At 42.7% G+C, this 24,863-nt stretch overlaps 2 protein-coding genes across 2 annotated transcripts in view; both read right to left on the bottom strand.

The window, feature by feature from the left end:
• LOC111832945 (B-cadherin-like) overlaps positions 1 to 20,165 on the bottom strand; it is a 34,185-nt gene extending 14,020 nt beyond the window's left edge. The window contains exon 1 of the mRNA XM_072718244.1: positions 20,005 to 20,165. Within this exon, the coding sequence (XP_072574345.1) occupies positions 20,005 to 20,130 (126 nt within the window). The 5' untranslated portion in view covers positions 20,131 to 20,165. The remainder of the gene's footprint in view (positions 1 to 20,004) is intronic.
• LOC111833183 (B-cadherin-like) lies at positions 17,721 to 19,951 on the bottom strand. The gene is made up of 5 exons (XM_072718245.1): positions 19,771 to 19,951; positions 19,494 to 19,666; positions 19,290 to 19,418; positions 18,960 to 19,145; positions 17,721 to 18,230 (listed from the first exon to the last, which is right to left on the bottom strand). Exons 1-5 carry the CDS (start codon positions 19,865 to 19,867, stop codon positions 18,090 to 18,092), a joined length of 726 nt encoding a protein of 241 aa, XP_072574346.1. The 5' UTR covers positions 19,868 to 19,951; the 3' UTR covers positions 17,721 to 18,089.
• Positions 20,166 to 24,863: the final 4,698 nt, after the last annotated feature.

Below are 24,863 nucleotides of genomic sequence, written 5' to 3'. Positions count from 1 at the left end.
GCAGGTGAGGATTATCGAAAATGTATATTACAAGTAAAAAAAAAAAAAAAAGAAAGAAACACAGATTGAATTAACGCATTACAGTTAATTAATCATCTTGAATTAGAATTGTATGCGTGTAACTTTAAGAGGAGTACACCTGTTAGGCCGCAGACAATAAAACATTACGTATTGGAAATACCACAGTACATGGTAAATGGACTGCATTTATATAGCACTTTTCTACTCCTACGAGTACTCAAAGTGCTTTACAATACATGCCTCACATTCACCCATCCACACACCGGTGGCAGAGGCTGCCATGCAAGGTGCCAACTTGCACACCGGGAGCAATTTGAGGTTCAGTGTCTTGCTCAAGGACACTTTGATGGGGTCAGGAGGAACCAGGGCTCGAACCTGCAACTCAAGTTGCCAAATGATAGCACTACCTCCTGTGCCACCATCTTAAAGCTGTTCTAGTCTCATTGCGGTGTCAAGAACTGCAGGTTTCATCTTAGCATACTGCATGATTTTGTCATATTTTAGGCAACACGAATCAGGCAATTTCAGATTGATGTTTAAAGTGAAAGATGATGGACTGATATGAAACATTGATATTTTTTTCATAACAATTCAGAACAGCCAAAGACACACTGTATAAATTGTTTAATGAAAGCAAAGCAAGTCAGTCATCACCCTCTTCCTAATAATACTCCATTTTCACTACATGTGAAAGTAATACTTATAAAATGAGGAATACTGTTTTGTGAAGTTTGTCCCATTGGCCAACCACTAGCTATTCCTATTATTGTCGTTAGTTTTTCCAAGACAAAAACACAGCAGGTAAGTGCGCAAACTGAAGTATTTACCTTCCTTTGTCTCTCCGCTGGTCTCGGCACCCAGAGAACAATGCTGCAAATACCTCCCGGTCTCGCTCGGCTGTCACACCCTTATTAGAGCTTTTAATTCCCCCCCGATAGCTAACAGTTACACTGCCCAAAAAGCATGATATACTTTAAAAGTTAAAACACAGCTTTAAAATGAGAACTTGTGTTTAATTGTGTAAAAATTATTGGTGCCCGTTTCAACATTGCCATGTGAAGTCCATATTGGTGTAAAGAAACCTTGCATAATATCTACACTCACCTAAAAGATTATTAGGAACACCTGTTCAATTTCTCATTAATGCAATTATCTAATCAACCAATCACATTGCAGTTGCTTCAATGCATTTAGGGGTGTGGTCCTGGTCAAGACAATCTCCTGAACTCCAAACTGAATGTCAGAATGGGGAAGAAAGGTGATTTAAGCAATTTTGAGTGTGGCATGGTTGTTGGTGCCAGATGGGCCGGTCTGAGTATTTCACAATCTGCTCAGTTACTGGGATTTTCATGCACAACCATTTCTAGGGTTTACAAAGAATGGTGTGCAAAGGGAAAAACATCCAGTATGCGGCAGTCCTGTGGGTGAAAATGCCTTGTTGATGCTAGAGGTCAGAGGAGAATGGGCCGACCGATTCAAGCTGATATAAGAGCAACTTTGACTGAAATAACCACTCGTTACAACCGAGGTATGCAGCAAAGCATTTGTGAAGCCACAACACGCACAACCTTCAGGCGGATGGGCTACAACAGCAGAAGACCCCACTGGGTACCACTCATCTCCACTGCAAATAGGAAAAAGAGGCTACAATTTGCACGAGCTCACCAAAATTGGACAGTTGAAGACTGGAAAAATGTTGCCTGGTCTGATGAGTCTCGATTTCTGTTGAGACATTCAAATGGTAGAGTCAGAATTTGGCGTAAACAGAATGAGAACATGGATCCATCATGCCTTGTTACCACTGTGCAGGCTGGTGGTGGTGGTGTAATGGTGTGGGGGATGTTTTCTTGGCACACTTTAGGCCCCTTATGGCCAATTGGGCATCGTTTAAATGCCACGACCTATCTGAGCATTGTTTCTGACCATGTCCATCCCTTTATGACCACCATGTACCCATCCTCTGATGGCTACTTCCAGCAGGATAATGCTCCATGTCACAAAGCTCGAATTATTTCAAATTGGTTTCTTGAACATGACAATGAGTTCACTGTACTACAATGGCCCCCACAGTCACCAGATCTCAACCCAATAGAGCATCTTTGGGATGTGGTGGAACGGGAGCTTCGTGCCCTGGATGTGCATCCCACAAATCTCCATCAACTGCAAGATGCTATCCTATCAATATGGGCCAACATTTCTAAAGAATGCTTTCAGCACCTTGTTGAATCAATGCCACGTAGAATTAAGGCAGTTCTGAAGGTGAAAGGGGGTCAAACACCGTATTAGTATGGTGTTCCTAATAATCCTTTAGGTGAGTGTATATCTCAAACAGAACTGAACTGAAAGGCACCATTCAGCAGATCTTACTGACCACACACTCCATGATCCTAATGCCCTACCCCTTTTGGGACCTGGAGAGTTAGGAAGGTCATTTCATATTCAGCCACCATACTTATATATTTCATCAATATTTGAGCCCAGGAATCCCCCAGACTTCCCATCCTGTCCACAGTTTACTTGTATTCGTGGCTTTCACTATGACACCGCATTGAATGCAAGGGTCTACCAAGAAATTTTGGGCCTCCTGACAAAAAGTCTTCATGGTCCCTTGTCAAGCGCTGTGCCCCCTGAATCTGCCAGGGTATCCATGAGCCTCCAACAGCCCTGGGCTTCTTGGTGAAACTTTGGTTGTTTGGCAGTCAGAACTGTAACGAGCAGAGATATTTTTCCTATTCGTGCCTGATATATAGGATAGTTATGGATTGTGGGTTCAAATTCTGAGCCTGGCAGAGTAATCATATCACTGTCGAGCCCTTGAGTGAAACCCTTAACCCCGTCTGCTAAGGAAGACTGTACACTGGCTGAACTGGTGTTCTGACCCCTAAACTCGCTCTTAGCTGAACATACATACACATCTGTGTCTCTCACAGAGAGCCAGACTCGGCATGTGATGATCCAAAGAATTCCTGTGTGCTGCACGAATGACAAGTTAAGTATCCATGATACTACATGTATGTAGTCACATATGCAAACACAGAACTCGAGGAACAGGTTTAGCAAACTATTACAAATTGTTATAGGTCAGCTGACTGTGACCTTCTTCCCCCCTCCCAGCCCCCCTTCACACAAATATCATGTATTGTTTTGCATGAAACAGTAATACCTATTGTTGCTGCAATATTTTACATGGTATATTTTATTAAATAATATATGTATGTTATTTAAATTGACAATATTGTTAGTTAATACTGTTACTGTCACTTTATTTTTTGAGAGTTGCTATTTGTTTCTTCGAGGGTGGTGTGTGTCTGGGAGGGTTAGGACTAGGTCTCTGTAATCAGAAGGTCACTGGTTCAAATCCTGTGTTCGGAAGTGTAAGCTTATTTTCATTTTTGGGCTCTTAACTTCAGTTGTTTCAGGGACTGGCTTAACCATGTTTTCTTAGCTGTATGTTGCTTTGGACAGATGCATTTGCCAAATGCATACATATGACAGAATCACACATTTACCTCTCAGTAAGGTATATGAAGCCCAGTCATCATGTGATGATTCCTACTGGTCTTGAACCATTTATACAGCATCAATTATGCAGAAGGTGGTGGCAGAAGGAATATATATTAAAAAAAAAAAAAAAAAGTAAGTCAGGAGATCTGAAGAATTATTTGATGGGTGGGACTGCGGAAATGACTATTTTGTGGTCTAAATGACAAGGTGTGTTAAATTGAATTGTTCTTTTTATAAAAGTAACCGCAGTTTCAGAATAAAATGAGATTAAGATTCCAGAGTCTCTGATAAAGATGAGGTTAAAAATAAGTTTGACTTCAAACTTTAGTTTCTTGTTAAATAATTTATGATGGTGAGATATTGATCTATTACTCTTATTGCTCTTTTCATGCTCACAACAACTTGCATTAATGGAGAATCTCTTATGCTGAGTATGGAGATTAGTTAAGTGGTTACTGGAATGAGTATATGATGTATCTGTGTGGTTAAATGCTATAGGAACAAAACAGGCTTTATATTCTAATACATGCTTTTTTTCTAATTGTTGATAATGAAATTATGGGTTTTTCTCACAGGCTATGGCATGAAGCATAAAATAAATGAAGCTTGAAGCCAATGCTGAACCTGTTTCCCACCATCTTGTCAATACTTATTTTAAATTCGAAATTTAGAAGTAAACCAGTTGCTAAGCTATAACTGTTTAAATACCTTTGGAAATAGCCTTGTACAGGTAGGGCATCCTTCCCTTTAATGTAATTACTAATTAAGTCACATTAAGTCATTAATTGTTAAAGCAGGGAAGACAGATGTTTTATGACTTGTTCATGGGAAGTTGAACTGGATTTTAATATTAAATGTTCCACACTTGAGGTCATGTTCTTCAGAATGTATTTGTATGATTAAAATGAAATAGCTTGTATTTATTCTGTCTGTCTTCCAAATCCATACCAAGTGCTGGGTCACAGGTTTCCACTTATTATCATTCCATCCATCCATCTTCAAACTGTTTATCCAGGTCAGGGGTGCAAAACGCGTATCTTTATTACCTTCCAGCTTTGAATGTGTGATGCCGTTTCTGACGTGGTTTCCCTTTCTTCCGCAGTAGCGTTGCGGCTCGCCCTTATGAACCGAAAATACGGGAACTCGGGTTACGGGAGTGAGCTCTGTGCTGCGGGGCTCAGGTGTGAAACGCACAATCCGGGAACAGATTGGTAGGAGTGGCTGGTTTCTGCTTCCCGTCCTGACACTGTTTCCAGAGCCACCCACATATGAACTGTACTTATTCAGTGCGATTTCCCCATAAACATCCATCCATCCATGTCCTTTCATTTTTAGCATTGAAACAGGCCAACCCTGAAACAGTTTAGGAATAGAATCAGAAATATGTAGGCCTGTGTTTCTTTTGTGCAGTTGATAAGGTTGTTAAAAATATGTAGAAATATACAGGTGTACCCGACATACGCAGTGCATATGTCGTGTTTTTATTTTTACCCTGTAAATCATATCCATTTAAGCTTAGACGCTAACTGCATTGCCAACACCCCGGTTCTCTAAAATGAACTGTAAAGTTTGAAATTTCAGTCTGAGAGCTATAACCTCCTTTTATTTTCCCCTTTCTAGTGAGTTTATTTCTTTAAGACATTCACCTTCTGTTATTAACAATGTCTAAATTCAAGATTCAAGACTGAACAAGAAAGGCAGTCGAAAATCACACGGCTGAGTCATAACCAGTCACAGGCTGAATCACATGCCTGTTTCATGATCATGCGAATAGATGGTCGATTGTTCATTGAAAAAAATGGGGGCGTATTAATTGCAGCCCACTTTTTTGGTGCAGTCTTTGTTATTATCAAGTAATAGTTTATCTGATGACATTTGGGGGAAAAAAAAAAATACGACTGGTAGGAGTAGTTTAGATAAAATGTTGATCACCACCACAAATAGCTTTTTAAAGTGTGCAGAGAAACGGAACTTTAAAATGTGAATTTTATAACTTTTATTAATTGCCTCCTTGGATTGCCACCTTTTCGTGGTGGAGGGGTTTGTGTGCCTCCGTGAACCTGGGGGCTAGGTTGTCGGGGGCAATAGCCCCTGGTAGGGTCTCCCAAGGAAAAAAGGTCCCAGGGGAGGGGCTAGACAAAGAGCAATCCGAAAGAACCCCATGAAAAAGTTAAAAATCAAAGTCCCGTTTCCCTCGCCCGGACTAGGGTCACCGGGGCCCCACCCTGGAGCCAGGCCTGGGGGAGGGGCCCGTTGGCGAGCGCCTGGTGGCCGGGCCTTGGCCCATGGGGCCCGGCCGGGCACAGCCCGAAAGAGGCACGCGGGACTGTCCCCAGGTGGGCCCACCACCCGCAAGGGGAATGTCAGGGGTTCGGTGCATTGTGGATCGGGTGGCGGCCAAGGGAGGCCCTGGCGGTCCGATCCCCGGCTGACAAAACTGGCTTTCGGGACATGGAATGTCACCTCTCTGGTGGGGAAGGAGCCTGAACTTGTGCGTGAGGTTGAGAGGTATCGACTAGATATAGTCGGGCTCACCTCAACGCATAGCTTGGGTTCTGGAACCAATCTCCTGGAGAGGGGCTGGACGCTCTTTTACTCTGGAGTTGCGGCGGGTGAGCGACGCCGGGCTGGGGTGGGGCTATTGGTGGCCCCACAGCTCGGTGCATTAACACCGGAGTTTACCCCGGTGAACGAGAGGGCTGTTTCCCTGCGCCTTCGGGTCGGGGATAGGTCTCTGACTGTCATCTGCGCTTATGCGCCGAATGTCAGTTCGGAGTACCCGGCCTTCTTGGATTCCCTTAGCGGTATGCTATTTGGCGTGCCGCGGGGGGATTCCATCGTTTTGCTGGGGGACTTCAACGCTCACGTGGGCAATGACAGTGTGACCTGGAAGGGGGTGATTGGGAGGAACGGCCTCCCTGATCTGAATCCGAGTGGTGTTCTGTTATTGGACTTCTGTGCAATGCATGGTTTGTCCATAACGAACACCATGTTCGAGCATAAGGGTGTCCATAAGTGGACATGGTACGAACATGCCCGGGGCTACAGGTCGATGATCGATTTTATAATCGTATCAACTGATCTGCGGCCTTCCGTCTTGGACACTCGGGTAAAGAGAGGGGCAGAGCTGTCAACTGATCACCACCTGGTGATGAGTTGGCTCAGGTGGCAGGGGAGGAAGCCGGTCAGACCTGGTAGGCTCAAGCGCATAGTGAGGGTCTGCTGGGAACGTCTGGCAGAGGCTCCTGTTTGCTGGAGCTTTAACTCGTGCCTCCGGCAGAATTCCGACTGCATGCCGGGGGAGGTAGGGGACATTGAGTCCGAATGGACACTGTTCCAGACCTCCATTGTGGAAGCGGCCGTACGGAGCTGTGGCTGCAGGGTGGTTGGTGCCTGTCGTGGCGGTAACCCCCGTACCCGATGGTGGACACCAGAGGTGAGGGGGGCCGTGAAGCTGAAGAAGGAGGCTTACCGGGAATTATTAGCCCGGGGGTCTCTGGAGGCAGCTGACGGGTACCGGCGGGCCAGGCGGAACGCGGCTCGGGCGGTTGCAGAAGCAAAAACCCGGGCGTGGGAGGAGTTCGGTGAGGCCATGGAAAGTGACTTTCGGTCGGCCTCAAAAAGGTTCTGGCAAACCATACGGAGTATCAGGAGGGGGAAGCAGCTCCTGGTTCCTACTATTTATAGTGGGGGGGGGGGGGGGGGCTGTTGACCTCACCTGGGGACATCATCCGGAGGTGGAAGGAATACTTTGAGGACCTCCTCAACCCTGCCTCAGATACATCTACGCATACTGCCTTTGAGACATCTGAGGGCACAGAGCCCGAGGGTGCTGGGGGGGGCTTGCCCATCACTGAGGCTGAGGTGGCCGCGGCGGTTAAACAACTCCGTGGTGGCCGGGCCCCGGGGGTGGACGAGATCCGCCCGGTGTACCTGAAGGCTCTAGATGTTGTGGGGCTGTCGTGGCTGACACGCCTTCTCAACAGTGCGTGGAGGTCAGGGACAGTGCCGCTGGATTGGCAGACCGGGGTGGTGGTCCCCTTATTTAAGAAAGGGGACCGGAGGGTGTGTTCCAACTACGGGGGGATCACACTTCTCAGCCTCCCTGGGAAGGTCTATTCCAGGGTACTGGAGAGGAGGGTGAGATCGATAGTCGAATCTCGGATTCAGGAGGAACAATGCGGTTTTCGTCCTGGTCGTGGAACACTGGACCAGCTTTATACCCTTGCAGGGGTACTGGAGGGGGCCTGGGAGTTTGCCTATCCAGTCTACATGTGTTTTGTGGATTTGGAAAAGGCTTACGACCGGGTTCCCCGAGGTGCTCTGTGGGGGGTGCTTCGAGAGTATGGGGTCCGGGGTCCACTGTTGTGGGCGATCCAGTCCCTGTACGAACGGAGCAGAAGCTTGGTCCACATTGCCGGCAATAAGTCGAACGTGTTCCAGGTGCGTGTTGGGCTCCGCCAGGGCTGCCCTTTGTCATCGGTCCTGTTTATCATATTTATGGACAGGATTTCTAGGCACAGCCAAGGCGTCGAGGGTGTCCAGTTTGGTGACCTCAGGATTGCCTCGCTGCTTTTTGCGGACGATGTCGTCCTGTTGGCTTCATCTGCTGGGGATCTCCAGCAGGCACTGGGGCGGTTCGCAGCCGAGTGCGAAGCGGCAGGGATGAGGATTAGCACCTCCAAGTCCGAGACCATGGTTCTCAGTCGGAAACGGGTGGTTTGCCCTCTTCGGGTTGGGGAAGACGTACTGCCTCAAGTGGAGGAGTTTAAGTATCTCGGGGTCTTGTTCACGAGTGAGGGTAGGCGAGATCGGGAGCTGGATAGACGGATCGGAGCGGCGTCTGCAGTTCTGCAGGTGCTTAACCGGTCCGTCGTGGCTAAGAAAGAACTGAGCCAAAAAGCCAAGCTCTCGATCTATTAGTCCATCTTTGTCCCTACCCTCACCTATGGTCATGAGCTATGGGTAATGACCGAAAGAACGAGATTGCGAATACAAGCGGCCAAAATGAGGTTTCTCCGCAGGGTGTCTGGGCTCTCCCTTAGGGATAGGGTGAGAAGTTCGGATATCCGGGAGGGCCTCAGAGTAGAACCGCTGCTTCTTCACGTCGAAAGGAGCCAGTTGAGGTGGTTTGGACATCTGGTGCGGATGCCTCCTGGGCGGCTACCCGGAGAGGTTTTCCGTGCCTGTCCTACAGGGAGGAGGCCCCGAGGCAGGCCCAGGACTCGCTGGAGGGATTATATCTCTCGGCTGGCCTGGGAACGCCTCGGTGTCCCCCCCGAGGAGCTGGTGGGGTTAGCTGGGGAGAGGGAGGTCTGGGTGCCTCTACTGAAGCTGCTACCTCCGCGACCCGAACCCCGGACAAGCGGCAGATGATGGATGGATGGATGGATGGATGTATTAATTGCCTGCCTTTTATACAGGGCTTCACTGACTGCAGACATTTTCATGCTGTCGGCCAACTGATAGACACAGATTCAGGCAGCAGAACATTTATTTCCCTTATCGAAAGGGCAACACACGTGACATTTTGCTTTCTAAGCAGAACTTGGCTTTAATTACACAGATGATTCAAATTAATCTTCATGGGAAACAAAATGAGGAGGTTTTGTTTAACATTCTTCCGGCCTGATTGTCTTTATGCTTGAGTGCGACCCCAGCGAGACTGACAAGCTGCATTTGTAAAGCAAACTTGTGGACATGCGCTAAAATGCCTGTGAGCTGCAGCCAGCCCGTCTTCTCGCACCAGTAACCCCAGCTCTTCACCTGCAGCTGTGGGCGCCATGTTTGCTCACAGTCTACTCGTCACCTATGCATCACGTTGACGTTCCCTAAGCACACTATTTTCTCGTCGCTGATAAAAAGCAAACCTGTCCGCTTAATAGCCTACGTTTCCAAATTTTTTTTTAAACTAGCACTTGCTAGGCTAGGTCATGTTATTCTTTTGGTTATGGTTTTGTTTAGGATCCAATTTGTGCATATCCCATAATGTGCTGTTGTAGAATTGTACTATACATTTGGCTTTGAAAAACCAGACAGTCGCTTTGAAGAGTGTCACATTCATGTCCTTAAGGGATGGAAGGGTTCACAATACAACCATTATGACTGGATACCCCCCCCCACACACACACACATTCCACAATATAGTGTAGATATCACTGACCTTGCTAATGATACAAAAGCCTTGGGATACAAATGGTTTTCTGGCAGCTATGCTATAAAGGTACTGCTTGGTGTTCAGAACAAGGCATGAAACAATGTAATTACATGTAGTAAATATCTTCCAGTATCCCCTGTATTATTGAGGAGAGGTGAAGCATCTCTGTTTGTTAACTCTTAAGCTCCCGTATTTCGTTTCTAACATTTTCTCCAAAACACTGTTGTTTTCATCTCCAGCTGTTAACTTGCGATTTTCTGTTTTGCCTGATTATTTTCCATCCATCCCGAATACAATAAAGGTTAAATAGGTCACAATAAATGCATCCTAAATCCTTAGTTTGCTAGTGTGTTGGCTTAGAATATGCATTTTAAGGGTGTTATCATCATCATCATCATCATCATCATCGTCAAACGTTATTTGCAATGATCAAAATATGAATACATATGTTTACAATAAATATATAGAAAATGATTTATAGACATACAATTTTAATGTCTGTAATAAACAGTAATGCACACAACTCTGTGACAGAGTGTGTATTAACCCACTAGACATTCATTTAACTGCAGTTAGTAAAAAAAAAAATAATAATCCCTCTCTCCTCTACAGCCCATTTCTAAAACTCATTTAATGATTAACAGTGTATTTATACACAGCTACTGAAAGAGAAACTACATTCTTTCCTCCTGCTTCATGGTTATAACAAACAGAACTTTAACCATGATTCTACCAAGGCCATTGCCCTGGGTCGCTGATAATAGCCGATTGTTATTCATTTACTAAACTTGAAAATGTCTCCTGGATTTTTTCCCTTGTATGTTATTTTTAAAAATGCTTTAGCACTTCGCTCCTTCATCTACATATGTCAAGGTTGCGGGCATCTCGGGCACGGGAGCGTGGCATGGTGCGCAAAAAAGGGCGGACGACCCACTTCCGGCTTCAAGAACAAAAAGGGTTTATTACAAAAGACAGAAAAAACTACAAACACGAAGAAACCAAAAGGACCACGAGGGGTCAAAAATCAAAAAGGGATTAATTAGCAAAATTAAATAACAAAACCTAACTACACAACTAATACAGGGAATCTCAGAAACAAACCATGAAACACAAGCAATACAAATCAACTAACACGCAATCACGAACAACCTAGACATAGACAATGAACCACTAGTGAACTAAACACAGGCAGGAACTTAAATAGGAACACTGAACAGAGAAACGAGGCAGCAGGAGTGAGACAAGCAATTAAGGAAGGTGCAGGACAACGAGCAATCAGGAAAACACACAAGGGCAGGCACAAGAACAGGAAACAGGTGGAACTAATTAACTCAGGGAACTGGGATGGGAAAACTAAGACTGACAAAGAAGGAAACAGCATCTACACTAGGGGAATAACAGACAGGTAGAAACACAAGCAGGGGCACATAGAACTGAACCAAATACAAATCACAGGAACTAGAAAAACTTATACCCAGAAACACTAGGGAATTAAACAGGTAAAAACACAGGCAAGGGCACAAGGAACAAAACCAAAATACAAAAACAGGAGATGGCAGGATTCGAACACAGGACAGAAGGGTACTCAGACAATCACATGCTCAACACATTGAGCCATGTGGCTAGACAGGTAACAGGAGAGAACAAAGACTAACACAAAGAACGGGATGACCAGCAACACCTGCTGGTCAAACAGGGAAGGGACACGGAAGGACCACAGCAGGGGCTGACCCTGACAACATATCAATAACTACAAATTGACTCAGAAATTGTACAACACACGTATCCACCATTTCCTTGCTATACATGTGTTGACTTTTTAATGGACAAAGGTTGAGTTACGTTTAACTTTTGTCCGCCTTCGGTAACGGACGCGGGCTGTGAAAGTAAACATTGTGTTCGCGTTGTTCATAAATGATGCATTTAGCTGAATGTTTCAGACTCAGGATGCAAACTATTAACTTCTCGACTGAGGGAGAGAAACTGGGTGGAGAGAGAGAGAGCATATGGGGGTTGGGTGGTTATTTGCTCGTGTGAAGAGATGAATGCTTTATGGCACCATCAAAGCGTGTTCCTGCAGGTCAGAGTCGAGAAGAATAACTAGCTTTTATCTGCACAAAACTCCTGAAGTGAATACAAGCCTTAATTAATATAGCATGAGACCTTTTTTGTCCACACCTACCCAAGTTGAAATAGGTAAAATACATGTTTAAAATCTTGAACAAATAACCATACACTTCATAAACTGTGAAGAATTCTTCCACGAAAAAGGAACTCGGAATCCGTGGTTTTTATCTGCAAAGCCGCTTCCGCTGTTGCATATTGACTTCATCAATGTCCTTAAAAGCCCATTAACACAGAAGCTTTTAGATAGCATAAAATGTTTATGTAGCATGGCCTTTAAAGTCTTGTTATGTTGTGGAAGCATGCATCTCGACCATGTCTCTTTATCCTTGAGCTAAGTTTCAGCATGTTCAGATTCACCCGAAAAAATCACGGTCTCTTGTTTCTGCGGCAGAGACAAGCACCATCTTGTGTTTGTAGGGGTATTGTTTCCTGGAATGTGCGGCGTATCTCCTATCTCACGCTGAGCCACAGAAAGTCCCTCCTGGCTAAAGACGGTGATGCGTCAGTGACTCTTAGGCTGCCTTTTCTCATGTTAAGGTTCATGAATTAAATGATCCACCAGCCGTCCCCCCTCCCCCCCCAATACAGAATCAGGCATCTAATGACAGGGTCCCTGGGCTCAAAGGGGATCTTGTACACACATGCTGTGGGCATGTGACTTCAGACGTGCCTAGAATGTGCCAGAATGATGTCGCAGCTAGACAAATGCTGTGACACAGAAAGTGTAGTTGGTCGGGGGGTAGTGCAGTTCACAGTGGGAGACTCTGTTGCCAGCAGGAAACGGTGGTGCACGATTCGACATCTAGCATGAAGGAGATTTCCATCTGCCTGAGGAGCTGGAGGAGTTCCATACTTCCAGCCTTCCAAGATTCTTCCCACAGTAGAGTGCTTCACTGTTTTCCCAAGTGTGGCAGTTTGGTGCCACAAAACAATGTGCCCAGTCAGCCCATGTATCTTGTGATTAAGGACGGGGGGGCTCTACACTTGGTACGTTCCTCACTTTGGTGAGAATGCAGATAATTGCCCCCCCGGGGGCTAGGCCAGGCTTTATCCCTGCTTAGATGAACTCCACCCTGGCCGTATCCTGCATATTTACCTTTATTGTTGTTGACACTTCAATAGGTGACCTATGTAAACTACATTAGTAGCAAACTTGGTAAACTAGCAAATTTACAGACTTTTAAATTATTCCTAATTCGTAATCCTTATACGCCAATCATGTAAATGCATCCGGGATTGCTTGATAAGAGAAGGTGTGGTAAGTCTGCTCTCGGGAAATGTGCTGTGACGTAAGGTTAGTCCACCTGTGAGAAACTGTGATGTCATGCTTCCAGTGTAATTTGTGTTTTAGCCACAGCGAAATGGCTGCCTACACTCAGGTCATGACTGTGAGTCACCGGGAAGAAGAGGATGTGAAACGTTGTAACCTGATGCCACAGTCTGCTCCACTTGCTTACAACAATGCACAGCTAATGCAAATGGAAGCAGGAAGAAGCGTTATCAGCAATCTAAACAGGTATCTCAGGTTGAAGGAGATTTAAAGTCACAGCGCACATTTATTGTGCAAGGCATTAGTTTCTATACATATATGGATGAAGACTGCATTATACCAAAAGAACTCATTCATTTGTAACCTGGCGATGAAAGTGAGATGATTACTGCATGTCTGCTTTATACAAGAGCTAAGGCTCTGAAATATGGATTGAGCGAGCTATGGCAAACACTGAGGTTGTGTCCACATAGATTTCAGTTAAAATATGTGGTAGCTTAAATGATCATTGATAGGATGCTGTTTGCCCTGACATAAAGACTGGAAAGGCATTAAGAAATATTTACAGAAACTTACATCTGCATTCTATTATATTTGAATATTGTTTTGAGAATGAAATAAAACATTCTGAAATTTGAATCAAAAGAATGTACATTTATTCACATTTCGGAACATTCTGTAACAACTACAAATGCAGCAACTGTAACGTGACACTTGGAGACTGTAAATATATAATGCTTTTAGAGGTGCAATTACAAGTCCATTTTAGCTCGAGCTGCAATTATTATGGGATAATTCTAGACGTCCTTGAAAGAAAGATCAAGCAACTTTACGTTAGGGCGCTTGTCCAGCAAGTAGTTAGTCATGCATTCCCAGAAAGTGGTTATGGCTAATGCAGAACACAAATGCGATAGCGCTATCGGACATTTTCTCAACATCATGGGAAGAGACATCACTAAATACTGCCAAGACCTCTAGAGAACAAATACACCCTTCTGCAGTACACAACATGAGAGAAGTATCGATCGCTAAAATGTCCAAGAAGGCGTGTCCAATGAATGCTTAATTGGAATAATGAGAGGAGTGAATGACCAGAATGAGAGTGTTCCGGTACAGTTCTTATCATCCAAAAGCAGGCTACCAAAACTGGTTTGCTTTAGAAGGCATGCTGTCTTCACAGTCTCAGATCCTACCTATGATCAGGTGACTCGGGTCACTGTGACCTCAGTCTCAGTGTGCATATCAAACACAGGAGGTTGTGTTTACTCCGAACTGCTTTCTGTTTTCACCATCTAATCCTAAAATGGAATGTCTTACAGGCTTGAACAAGCATCAGACGTGCCTAGCTAATATATTAGGACAACAACTGCTTATATCAGCCAGTTTTCACCTTTCTTATGTAAGGTACATCTACACGTCTTAAATATTTATTGAATAGTTTAGAGAAAAAAAAATCATGCACTTTAAAGCGCTGCTTATCGATTATAGTGATGTGAAGCCAATCCAAGAGGTTAGTTTGGAAAAATATCATTGTTCCTCAATCCACTAAACAAATATCATTGTTTAGTGGATTGACATTGATTAAGTAAATTATGAGGACACGACAGCACGCTCCATCTGTGTTGTGAAACGTTGACGTTCGATTTACACATCAACTGCCTTTCCTCCCGTGCTGCGTGCTCTCACAGTACATTACTTTAACAGACGATACAATGTAGGTTTACATCAGTTATTTTCCACAATTTAAAACAAACAGTCAAACAGTGTTGTTCTCTAAAGCAGATGAGTGTAGATTTCATAATAGTTTCATTTTCAATGTGATGCTGAATAGCTTTTCATCTCACAAAAGAACGTGTTTTTTTTTATATATATAAAAATACAGCTGGAGATTCCCTTTAAAGAGAAAGTGGAATTATGCTTATATACATAAATAATTAAATAATATACACAAGGATTATGTTAATGGCCAAAGAACAGCTACTTAGTAGACATGTAAGCACTATCGGTAATGAGGCGTGGGTGGGGAAAATATTACGGACTGTCCACTACCTTATTATGTTCTCTCAGAAAGTGCCTGATGCTTTTGTAGTAATCACATTACTAAAACATTACTTGAACTACTAAAACAGGCATCTATGTGTTCGATAAATGTATAGATCAATCTGCTTTATTGTACTTCTTCCGTGAAGTATACTGTAATATGTCTTTCTGCCAGTCAGATTAAATGTGTAAAACATTGACATTTACAGTAATATAATTTTAAATGATAAGTTACCTTCTAGAAGTTACCTATCTTTTGGATAATATCATGGACTTTAACATGTTCAGTCACCCCCAAGAAGTCAGAACAGGAAGTGATGTCAGGAGGTTCTTATTTGACGACTATATCACCTGTTACCAAAAATCAAGTTAAAACAGAGGTATATTTTCTTGCATGCAGTCGACCTGGAAGCAAGTCCTGATTTGAAATGGTTGACAGTGCACAGTAGAAGGTAAAAATAGGTAGCACTGTGATTTTAGGTGAAATAAAAATTGACTTCCACCAGTTTCAAGCAGTATAACGGTTGTTAACTAAAAATACCAAACATTACAGAGATAGTCATTTTGTTCTGTCTACCTAGCTTGATATTTATTGATTAACTGATGGTATAATTTTATCAAATAAGAAAAGGTCTTGGTCAAAACTAGTGGAAACTGCATTTATACATTTTTGTCTTGCTGGGTGTTTTATATGTATTACTTTGAGACTTAGGCTGAAAGCTGAGTCTTATCAGGTGAAGACCCCAGGTCAGCTTAGACACACATCTGTGGATACACAGATGCCCATTGTTTTAAATTAAGGCACCCTGATGCATGGCAGAAGACAACTAATCTGATTACACAGATGTTACATATTGATACACGTTGAAGGCAATGAGATAAAATATAAAATATTTAACAGACGTGGTTAAAAGATGATATAAGTTATCATATGTCCAGGCTTATGCCCAACAGTAATGACATAAAGTTGTCAGGCAAACGTTACATTGAACATAATAACCTTTAGTGGTGGCAAAAGTGAGCTTTAGAAACTGAGAGGTTGTGGGATTATTATCAATAATAATTGATAATAATTGATTGTTATCAATAACTAACACACTGATTGGGGGGGGGCGGTATGTTGTTCAGCAGGTTTGGCCTCCGTATCTGTGATCAGTAGGTTGTCAGGTCAGGCCCTTACAGAATAATCACATGTTGGGACCTTGAGCAAGGCCCTTAACCCCCAGTTGCAGGGGGGCAGCACACTGCCAGACCCTGTGCTGTGACCTCCAAGCTCGCTCTCATTTATCTATGTCTCATGGAGCACAACATGGGGCAGCTGAAAAGGGAATTATCCCATTTATATTCTACTTTACATAGTTCGCATTGGCTGGTGGTCCACATTAGATGTAGCTAAGGAGCAAATCAATGCACTGTAATCCCACACGTCACGGCTTGGATAGCCACATCTGTAGATCAGGTTTATTTGTATGACTGAAGTCTAAACCTAGTCTAAACCACCACCTATGTAAGCTAATTCTGTAAATCTCCCAGTCATGTTGCACTGGACTGTAAATTGGCTCTAGAGACCATCTGTGACAGGACTTCTACATATAGATAAATTCAGTATTTATAGCTTGCATGTAATACACAATGCATTTAAAGATATAAAAAATATATTTTTGCAATTAGATGATAATCATTTGTATACAGTTATTGTGAAATTCCCTAGATCCTATGGTGCCCTTTCACAGTCTACAATAGAACTGTGTTTAAAATGAAGCTTGTCACCAGTTTGAATTGATATTATGAAAGGCGTCCGTGTCGTTAAACATGGCTCCTTAACAGCTTGAGCCAGAACTGGCAAGTTAATTATTTTTAACAATAGTAGATAGCATGATTTATTTATGTAGCTGCACTGCAGCCCTCCTTTCCGGCTTGCTGCCGTTGAATACTTGTCAGTGGTGGGAACTCATCTGTATGGCCAGTAGAGATGACATTGTAAACATTTCCTTAAGCGATTCACTTTGTTATCATTAAATACGTGAACAGAATAGAATAGGATATGTGGTTGACCAGGAAGTTATGTGCAAGCAAGAAAGTGAACATGAACAGAAGACAATAAAATGAATATAATAATGCTACCTAATAATAATAAAATTTTCTGTATTGCTTATCCAGTGGCCAACCTGGAATCCATTCGTGGAGTACAGGTGCACCTTGGCAATAATGTTAGTACAAAAATAGTTAACTGAGTAAAACTTACAAGAAAAAAACAATACTTGAAAAAGACTAAAAACACTTTTAAAAGAAAAATTGATTGTGTACATGTGTAGTTGCCAGAATTGGTGAGAAGACAGAAGTTCTGTCCTCCATGCAGGTTTATAGACTTTTTTAGCATGACTGAGAGACCTCTGGCGCCCACTACACTATAGTAACGGAACTGCACACAGACTATTTAAGTTTGGACTTACTTTTACTAAAATCACCTGCGGGAATATATATGTAGTTAATCAATGTAAGTTTAAAATATTTGCAGAAATCCAGAAACTACTGATGACTTTTCAAAACTTACTTAATACATTAAGCAAAAAAACTTTAAATTGTGACAAATGATTTCAATCCTCCACATTCACCACAACCGACGCAGTGGCTGTGGGCAGCTGAGTGGAAAATGGAGCTTCATTCTCCACTGTAACCGGCCAAACTAAGAATACTAAACATTACAATCAGAGATGCCCTTTCTATCCTATTGAGTTGGCATGATATTCATTGATTAAGGGATGGTGTAATTTTATCACTGACATTAACCATTCATCCTTGTCAGGGTGGTGAGGAGCCTCAGACCTATCCTACACCACAAGGACGTTTATTGATTGCAACATTAAATATTAGAGCAAATACCTGAAATAGAGGATCTTCCAAAGAAATTTTCATTATACTAATGTATTAATAAAACGCATTTTAAACTCTGTTGAATATCTGTAGCCTCTATGCAGGTGGAGGCTCATCTTCATCCTCTACATTCACCACAACTGTCGCAGTGGCTGTGGGCAGCTGAGTGGAAAATGGAGCTTCATTCTCCACTGTAACCAGCAAAGTGTACTGACGCTTCTTCTCATAGTCCAGACCCTTGAATGGAAAACAAACACACTGGACGTTAAAAGAAATGTAACACTCTTTCTGTTTTGCTAACAACCAGGATGAACTGGCAAGATCTCTGGCATAACTGAGAATAATTAACTTGGTCTGATAAAGATTTTCACATACGGCCTCAGTTTACAGTGAACTCTGGGTCACTCTGATCAAAGCAACTGTAGCATCATGAATAGTTGCCAAAAACCCTTGGAGTCACACTAAGTGAGAACCTCACCTTCTCCGTGACCTGGTCCTGCAGGCATCACTAACATCTGATGGATCCTCCTACTATCTCACAGAGCACGTCTAGTGCCATTTGACCTGTCCAGATCACCTTTTTTTGTTACTTTTTTCACCCTCGCAAAAGGTGAAACACATCCCAATCTGCTTCAGTTACCAAGGTGAATGACACCACCTCACTGCCAAGTCTGCATCAGACCAAACAGTGCACCTAGATCCTCGATCCTCTATCTCAGGACCTCAGTCAAGGCTGAAATGCGGAGAAATTAGACTCCCCTATGTAACTGGACAAGTTCACTCTTATTTCAGGGTATGTAAATATTAAAGAAAAGTCTAAATTGTTAAGTTGCACTGTAGGTTTACGAATTTTGATAGACTAATAGCAAAAAGTTAACTAGCAACACATAAAGTAACAGCATGAAAGGGGCGATGAAAAATGGCTCCTCTGAATTCAGACTGACAAGGTCATAAGAGCGAATTTACCTTCACAGTTTTAATAATGCCATCCACATAGCAGGGTCCAGTGCTGACATTGAAATAGCCTTCATCGTTCCCTTGGACTATCTCGAACTTGGGGAGCCAACTAGGAGTCATTGGCTGATCGTTGTCGTAGACAAACATTCGCACCACTTCCACATCCTTTCTATGCTCAGGAACAGACACCGAGTACTATCACAAGAGAAACAGTGCATTACCGCGGTGCACTGATCATGCTGCCAAAAGGTATTCAGAACCAGGGCGTGCTTCTGTATGATACTATTCTACACAAAACTTGAATATTTAACCAATAATTATTAATGATACTGGACTTACAGAGGACCAAGGAAACTGAGGAGCGTTGTCATTGCTGCCCGTCACAGTGATTACGGCTGTACAGGTAACTATGTAACCATCTCCCATCATATCAGCAACTTCAACCGTCAGTGTATACTGAGGGTATTTCTGGAAAGAAAAGTTCAGGTCACACATTTGTTCAGACAGAGCCGTTATTGGTCAGAGGAAGAAAAGCCCACCTACCTTCTTATCAAGCTGAGCTTCATTCAGTCGGATCTGCCCAGTAGTAGGATTAATAGCAAACATGTCTGGAACTGGTGCCAGTGGATCTTGACTTATAATGCTGTATCTTAAGGCTGCATTACTTGTCTCGGGATCATCAGCATCTGTTGCTGAGACACTCAGGATCTCATAATCTAGATATTTTAGGGGAAAGCACATGCAAAGAGATCAAGCTAATGCAAGGTCTGTATCAAAGCAGACCTTTAGCAGCAATGTGAAGCGTGTCAGCACACTGTACCTGCACCCACGGCTTCTGGAACACTGCCCGTATATACATGTTGTGTAAAGACAGGCTTGTTGTCATTCTGATCACCCACTTTAATTATGACTTCCATAGGTTCCTCTTTTATAAGAGAAGATCCAACAGCAGCAGCATGAGCCAGAAGCTGGGGAAAAGGAGTAACATTTGGGCATCTCAATTCAGGTCAAGATTCTTTTCATCTTTATTAAAGAAAAGTGAAGCAGTGCTTACGGTATAGCGGGCACACTTCTCTCTGTCCAAAGACTGTGTTACATAGAGCTGGCCAGAGGTTCTGTCCATAGTGAAAATGTCTTTAGGTGGCTCATCTGCACCAGGACCAGTAATCCAGTACTGCATTTCTTTATCCTTAATGGACCTGAACTAAAAATAAAAGCATTGTTTATTGGACGAGCATAAAAGTAGATAAGACAGTTGAAAGCAAAGCGTCAGTAACGTATAAAACTGTGACATACCTTCACTACTTCCTTAGGAAAGGGACCCATATCACCTTCAAGAATTGTGATTGGAGGAATGATCCACTGTCTCTTCCTTCTTTTGAGACCAGCCAAGGACCATGGAAACTCCAGCACTGGGACAGACTCACTGTCCTCAGACTGGAAAACAGAAGGACACAATGAAGTATAAACTAATCACACTTTAGGACTTGAAACAAAATGGACCAAAATCACTACAATCATTCAATACATCCTACCTGTTCAGCTGGGACATTTTCCACACCAAGAACCACATGGCTGGTCTGTGGCTCAAGCTGCACCGTGACTCTTGCAGTGACCTTCTTGCCCACTGAGTCCCAGGCATGAACAAAGAAGCTCCTGTGCCCTTCATGTAAGGTCACGGGCCTTTTTATTAAGACAGTCCCATCTGATTCCACCTCAAAATGGGAATCTGCTGAGTTAAAGAGGAACCTCTGGCGCCCACTGCAGTCATCATATAGAACTGCAAGAAGAAACAAACATTAATATGCACCCACCTTCTAACCAGGTATCCAGTACAGGGTTGTAGGTCTGAAATGGATTCTGTCCCAAACAGTACAGGAATGCCCTGGATGGGACGCCATTCCATTACATGGCAGACACACGATAGGCAGTTCAGAGATGGCATTTCACCAGACTGACTTCCACGACATCATCTATTCACTGTCTGCACTTTTGAGGCTGACGGTAAGTCAGAATCTAAAATATTAGTTTACCTTTCCCTATTGTCCTTCCCTTGTCCAAATATTTTTGATCTGCTTTGAGGAAGTAAGGTTCTTCTGAGAATCCAGGTGCACATGGTTTTACCTCTTCGCAGGACCCAAAAGTGAAAACCTGAAATATGGAAATTTACAAATAGCTAAATCAAGAGTTTCCCAATGATATAAAGATTTTATGTGACGATTAAAAAAGGTTGTACACCAAAGGTTGTACACCAGGTTGTACACCAAAGGTTGTATGCCTAGGAAAGATTCCAGGCTGAGACATTGCTCTCTGCAGTGTGGATGGATGTAAAAAGCTACCCAAGGACACGTTCATTGTTTACATACTTTTTAAGTCTTGCAATGAAAAAACAAAAGCAACCTCCAACTTCCAAAACCTCAAATTACAAAAGTTGCAAAAGCTTGCTTACCTGCACGGCCGAATCCAGAACTGAGCAGGGGCCCCACCCAAAATTCTGCTCAGTCCACCCAATTGGTCAACTTTATTCCGTGCCATCGGAACCTACTAATCATGTTTATTTCATGCGTCCTATCAGAACGTCCTGATTTCCGATTTGCTGATTGGGCAGAATAAATTATTACCTTTTCTTGTTAAAGGTTATTCGATCTTTTTGTTGGTGCCTGTCCTGGCTGCATAATATAATTGTTTTATTATTAGTTAGTGTTGTTGATGTCTTATTATGTGTAATTTTTAAATTAAACTTTATTATAGGTATGTATGCATATTATTTATAGTGTTCGCTACTATCGACGGTTTCGGCAATCCTAGGTAGGTCTTGGAGCATATCCCCCGCGGATATGGGGGCACTACTGTATTTAACGTTTCACAGTTAACGCTACCGTTCATATCAGCGTTCCTTTGCGAGGGGTTACCCTGTCGACAGCTATATCTAGGATAGATTACGTGTTAAGTGTTATTCACTTAAATTGCACACAGCCATCAACGTCATGCAACGATTTTTGGTTCCTAAATCAAAGCTGCTGTTATCACGAATAGCCAAGCTTCGGGACCGGTGCCTTGGGGTCGAGTGGGCACTGGGCACTTCGCACCAACACAGTGCAGGTAGCCGGGTAGTTTCCATCTTTGTTTGCAAAGCTAGTTTATCCTCCTGAGACCCTGCGTCCTCATATAAGGACATCATTTTTGTTTAAAACTACTATTTGTTAAAAAAAAAAATAATGTTTGGTTTTTATGATTATGAGGTCCTACTAATCCCAAATAGCTAAAGGAAATAAAACATGCACACCAAACAAAAGCCCGGGACTCAGGAGGCTACGGTTTGAATATTTTAGCTTTTAATGTTTCAACTATAATACTGTTCATGTTCTACTCTATGTTTTTATATCAGCTCATGATTTTGAGTTCCAGATTTGCCTTCAAAATGCCAGTAGATCAATAGAAAAGCTTTTAAGTCAAAGTTTAACATAAACTTCTATTCAAAGAACCTTACAAAAATCATCATAATAATTAACGACAGTAGTTTCTTTCCTGATTACAGAGATGACTGAAAGCATAATGCTGAGTTCCCAAATAGTTCAAACATGGAATATGAATACTGTATGTCCATGCCCCCCCCCCCTATTTCTCTGGTCACAAGCCGCTACTGCACTGTAGTATAGTCCATTATCTGAAAAGCTTTCCACACAAAATTTTTAATTTTTTAAACTGCCCCACCCCCCCCCCCGCCCTCCCAGTCTGAGCAGTCTAGACCCGGGCCAGCTTACCTGGACCAAGGAAAGGATCACTCCCAGCACCCACATCCTCATGATCAAGTCTGTATATTTTCAGAAGTGTCTAAAGAAAATTTACTTGTATGAAAGTTTATATTTGCACACCTAATCAAACTAATTAAATGTGCAATTGAGGAAATAGTGAGAGACACAGGAACACGTAGAATAGTTTGATGTTACACACAAAGAATGTCTTCTGCCCAAAGTCTAAGGCAAATCACAGTCGATTTATACCGTTATCTGATATTAACAGTGCAAACTAACTTGTTTGTGGTGCCAGATGTCCAAGGTCTTACCCCTGAATAAAAAACAGTGTAGATAACAAAATTGTGCAAAGTTGACTAAAATCTCCAGAATTCAACAGGTTCATTAATTAATGAAAAATAAAAACCATAACAACATTTTAGCCAAAAGTCAAATAAACATTTATTTTGCATTTTTAGGTCTACATTTTTTGAGAGAAAGCAGGGTCACCCAATCTGGGCCAGCGGAGGGTTTTGCTTGATAGCCTCCTATGGTGACATCACTTTGCTGGGTCTGGGATTAAACTGGGGAATTTTTGATCACAAACCCAGCATCCTAACCCTCTGGACCACACACACCAACCCCCCATGAAGTATCATGGGAGATTGGGAGATTGTGGTGGGTGGGAGATTGTGAACCCTTTGATTATGGGTTCAAGACTCATCTTAGGTCATCTTAGGTCAGCCCTATCTGTTATTAGTATTTTCTGATTTTCTGTGTATGCCGCATTTGCTATGTTCTGTTTTGGTTTTCTGGTCATAGGTTCATCCTGTGTGTGTTTAGTTCACTTCTGTAGTTGTGTTTATTTTATGGTTTTAGTTAATTCCTTATTTCTTCCCCTGTTTGTTTCTGACTCCTTGCGGTCCTTTATTTTGTGCCTTCCCTGTTTTGTTCAATCTTGTTAATAAACCCCTTTTATCTCGGAGCCACTAGTGGGTCGTCCACTCTTTTTCCTGCCCGCCATGCCATGTTGTGACAGATATGTGCAGAACCAAAATGACAGTATGGCATATTTCTCCTGTCTCATTTTTCATCAGCAAAAAGACACACAAAATCTCATATTAACCTCAGACTTCCTCAACTTTTGTGTCTCATTTTGATCTACAATGGAGAAAATAGAGAGCACTGGTTATGAACTATTCTCATCAAATACCTGTATGAAACTTGCACCCATATGATCAGAAAATAAAATGACTTGTTTGTGTTAGGTTTGTGCTGGTTTGTGTAGCAAAAATAAGCATTTGTACTTTATTGCTTTACAAATTTCAAATAGTGATTCATCGCTATCAAGTACTGCTTAAACTATTATATGTACTTCTGCAACTACATTTACTAGTAAAGTTGATCTTTTTCTTGTTTGTTTTCTTTTTATCCTCAAGTTCAATGCCGTATTTGGCCAGAGTCGCTGAAGAGCCTGGACCCTGTGTATCATGTTATGTCATGGACATAGTAGGTGAGGTCAACAAACTGGTGCCATGGGTACCACTGTTGTTTCACCCATCTAGAGACTAAGGTTCAAGTCTCCACCATGAGTGTAGCTTTTGGCTCCAGTGTTGCTCATTAAAGAGCCCAAGTCAAGTTTGGCAAGATGTTTGTCTCAAATATTAGTCCTGTCCTCTGCCTCACGTATGTCTACTTTATTTCTCATAGAAGATTGTAGGAGAAACGTATCAGACGAAATAGCAACTAAAATGAGGTTAAAACGAGAATCACAATTTTGTCTAAGCAAGCTTTAGAAGAACAAACCCCAGGCAGTAAAATTTTCCTCTGGGATAATTCAACAATTCCTGGCATATTAAATTTATCTGTGTATGATTCTCTTGTAAGGATAGCAGAATAAATTTATGCCCCATCCAGAACTTTTACCTCTGTGGTGCTGGCACGGAACTGCTACATGATGCGGGGCTCCAACTTCTGAGGTGGCACCAACTCGTCGATTTCACTTGTCTCAGATGTTGAGCGCCATGCAGTCGCAATGTAGGGGGAGGGGAAAGGTGCCAGGGGTGCCGTTGGGTTAGCACGGTGTGACCAGAAATAAAGAATTTCATAAATGAAGTGCCGAGAAGATGGGCGAATGTTTCAAAACGAAGAAGCAAAAGGTATCTTTTTATAATACTGT

This window comes from Paramormyrops kingsleyae, chromosome 11 (genome assembly GCF_048594095.1).
Source record: "Paramormyrops kingsleyae isolate MSU_618 chromosome 11, PKINGS_0.4, whole genome shotgun sequence".
In the NCBI taxonomy this organism is placed as follows: Eukaryota; Metazoa; Chordata; class Actinopteri; order Osteoglossiformes; family Mormyridae; genus Paramormyrops; species Paramormyrops kingsleyae.
The sequence above is the reverse complement of the archived record's forward strand: the minus strand, read 5'-3'. Positions and strand labels throughout refer to the sequence as shown.

What these genes read in the sequence shown, in the direction of transcription:
- LOC111833183 (XM_072718245.1), bottom strand. Translation starts at nt 19,867, where the DNA reads ATGGAAGTCATAATTAAAGTGGGTGATCAGAATGACAACAAGCCTGTC. An exon ending in TCCAGAAGCCGTGGGTGCAG is followed by an intron (nt 19,667 to 19,770) that starts GTACAGTGTGCT and finishes TAAAATATCTAG; the next exon opens with ATTATGAGATCCTGAGTGTC. An exon ending in GCATTATTAAAACTGTGAAG is followed by an intron (nt 18,231 to 18,959) that starts GTAAATTCGCTC and finishes TTTCCATTCAAG; the next exon opens with GGTCTGGACTATGAGAAGAA.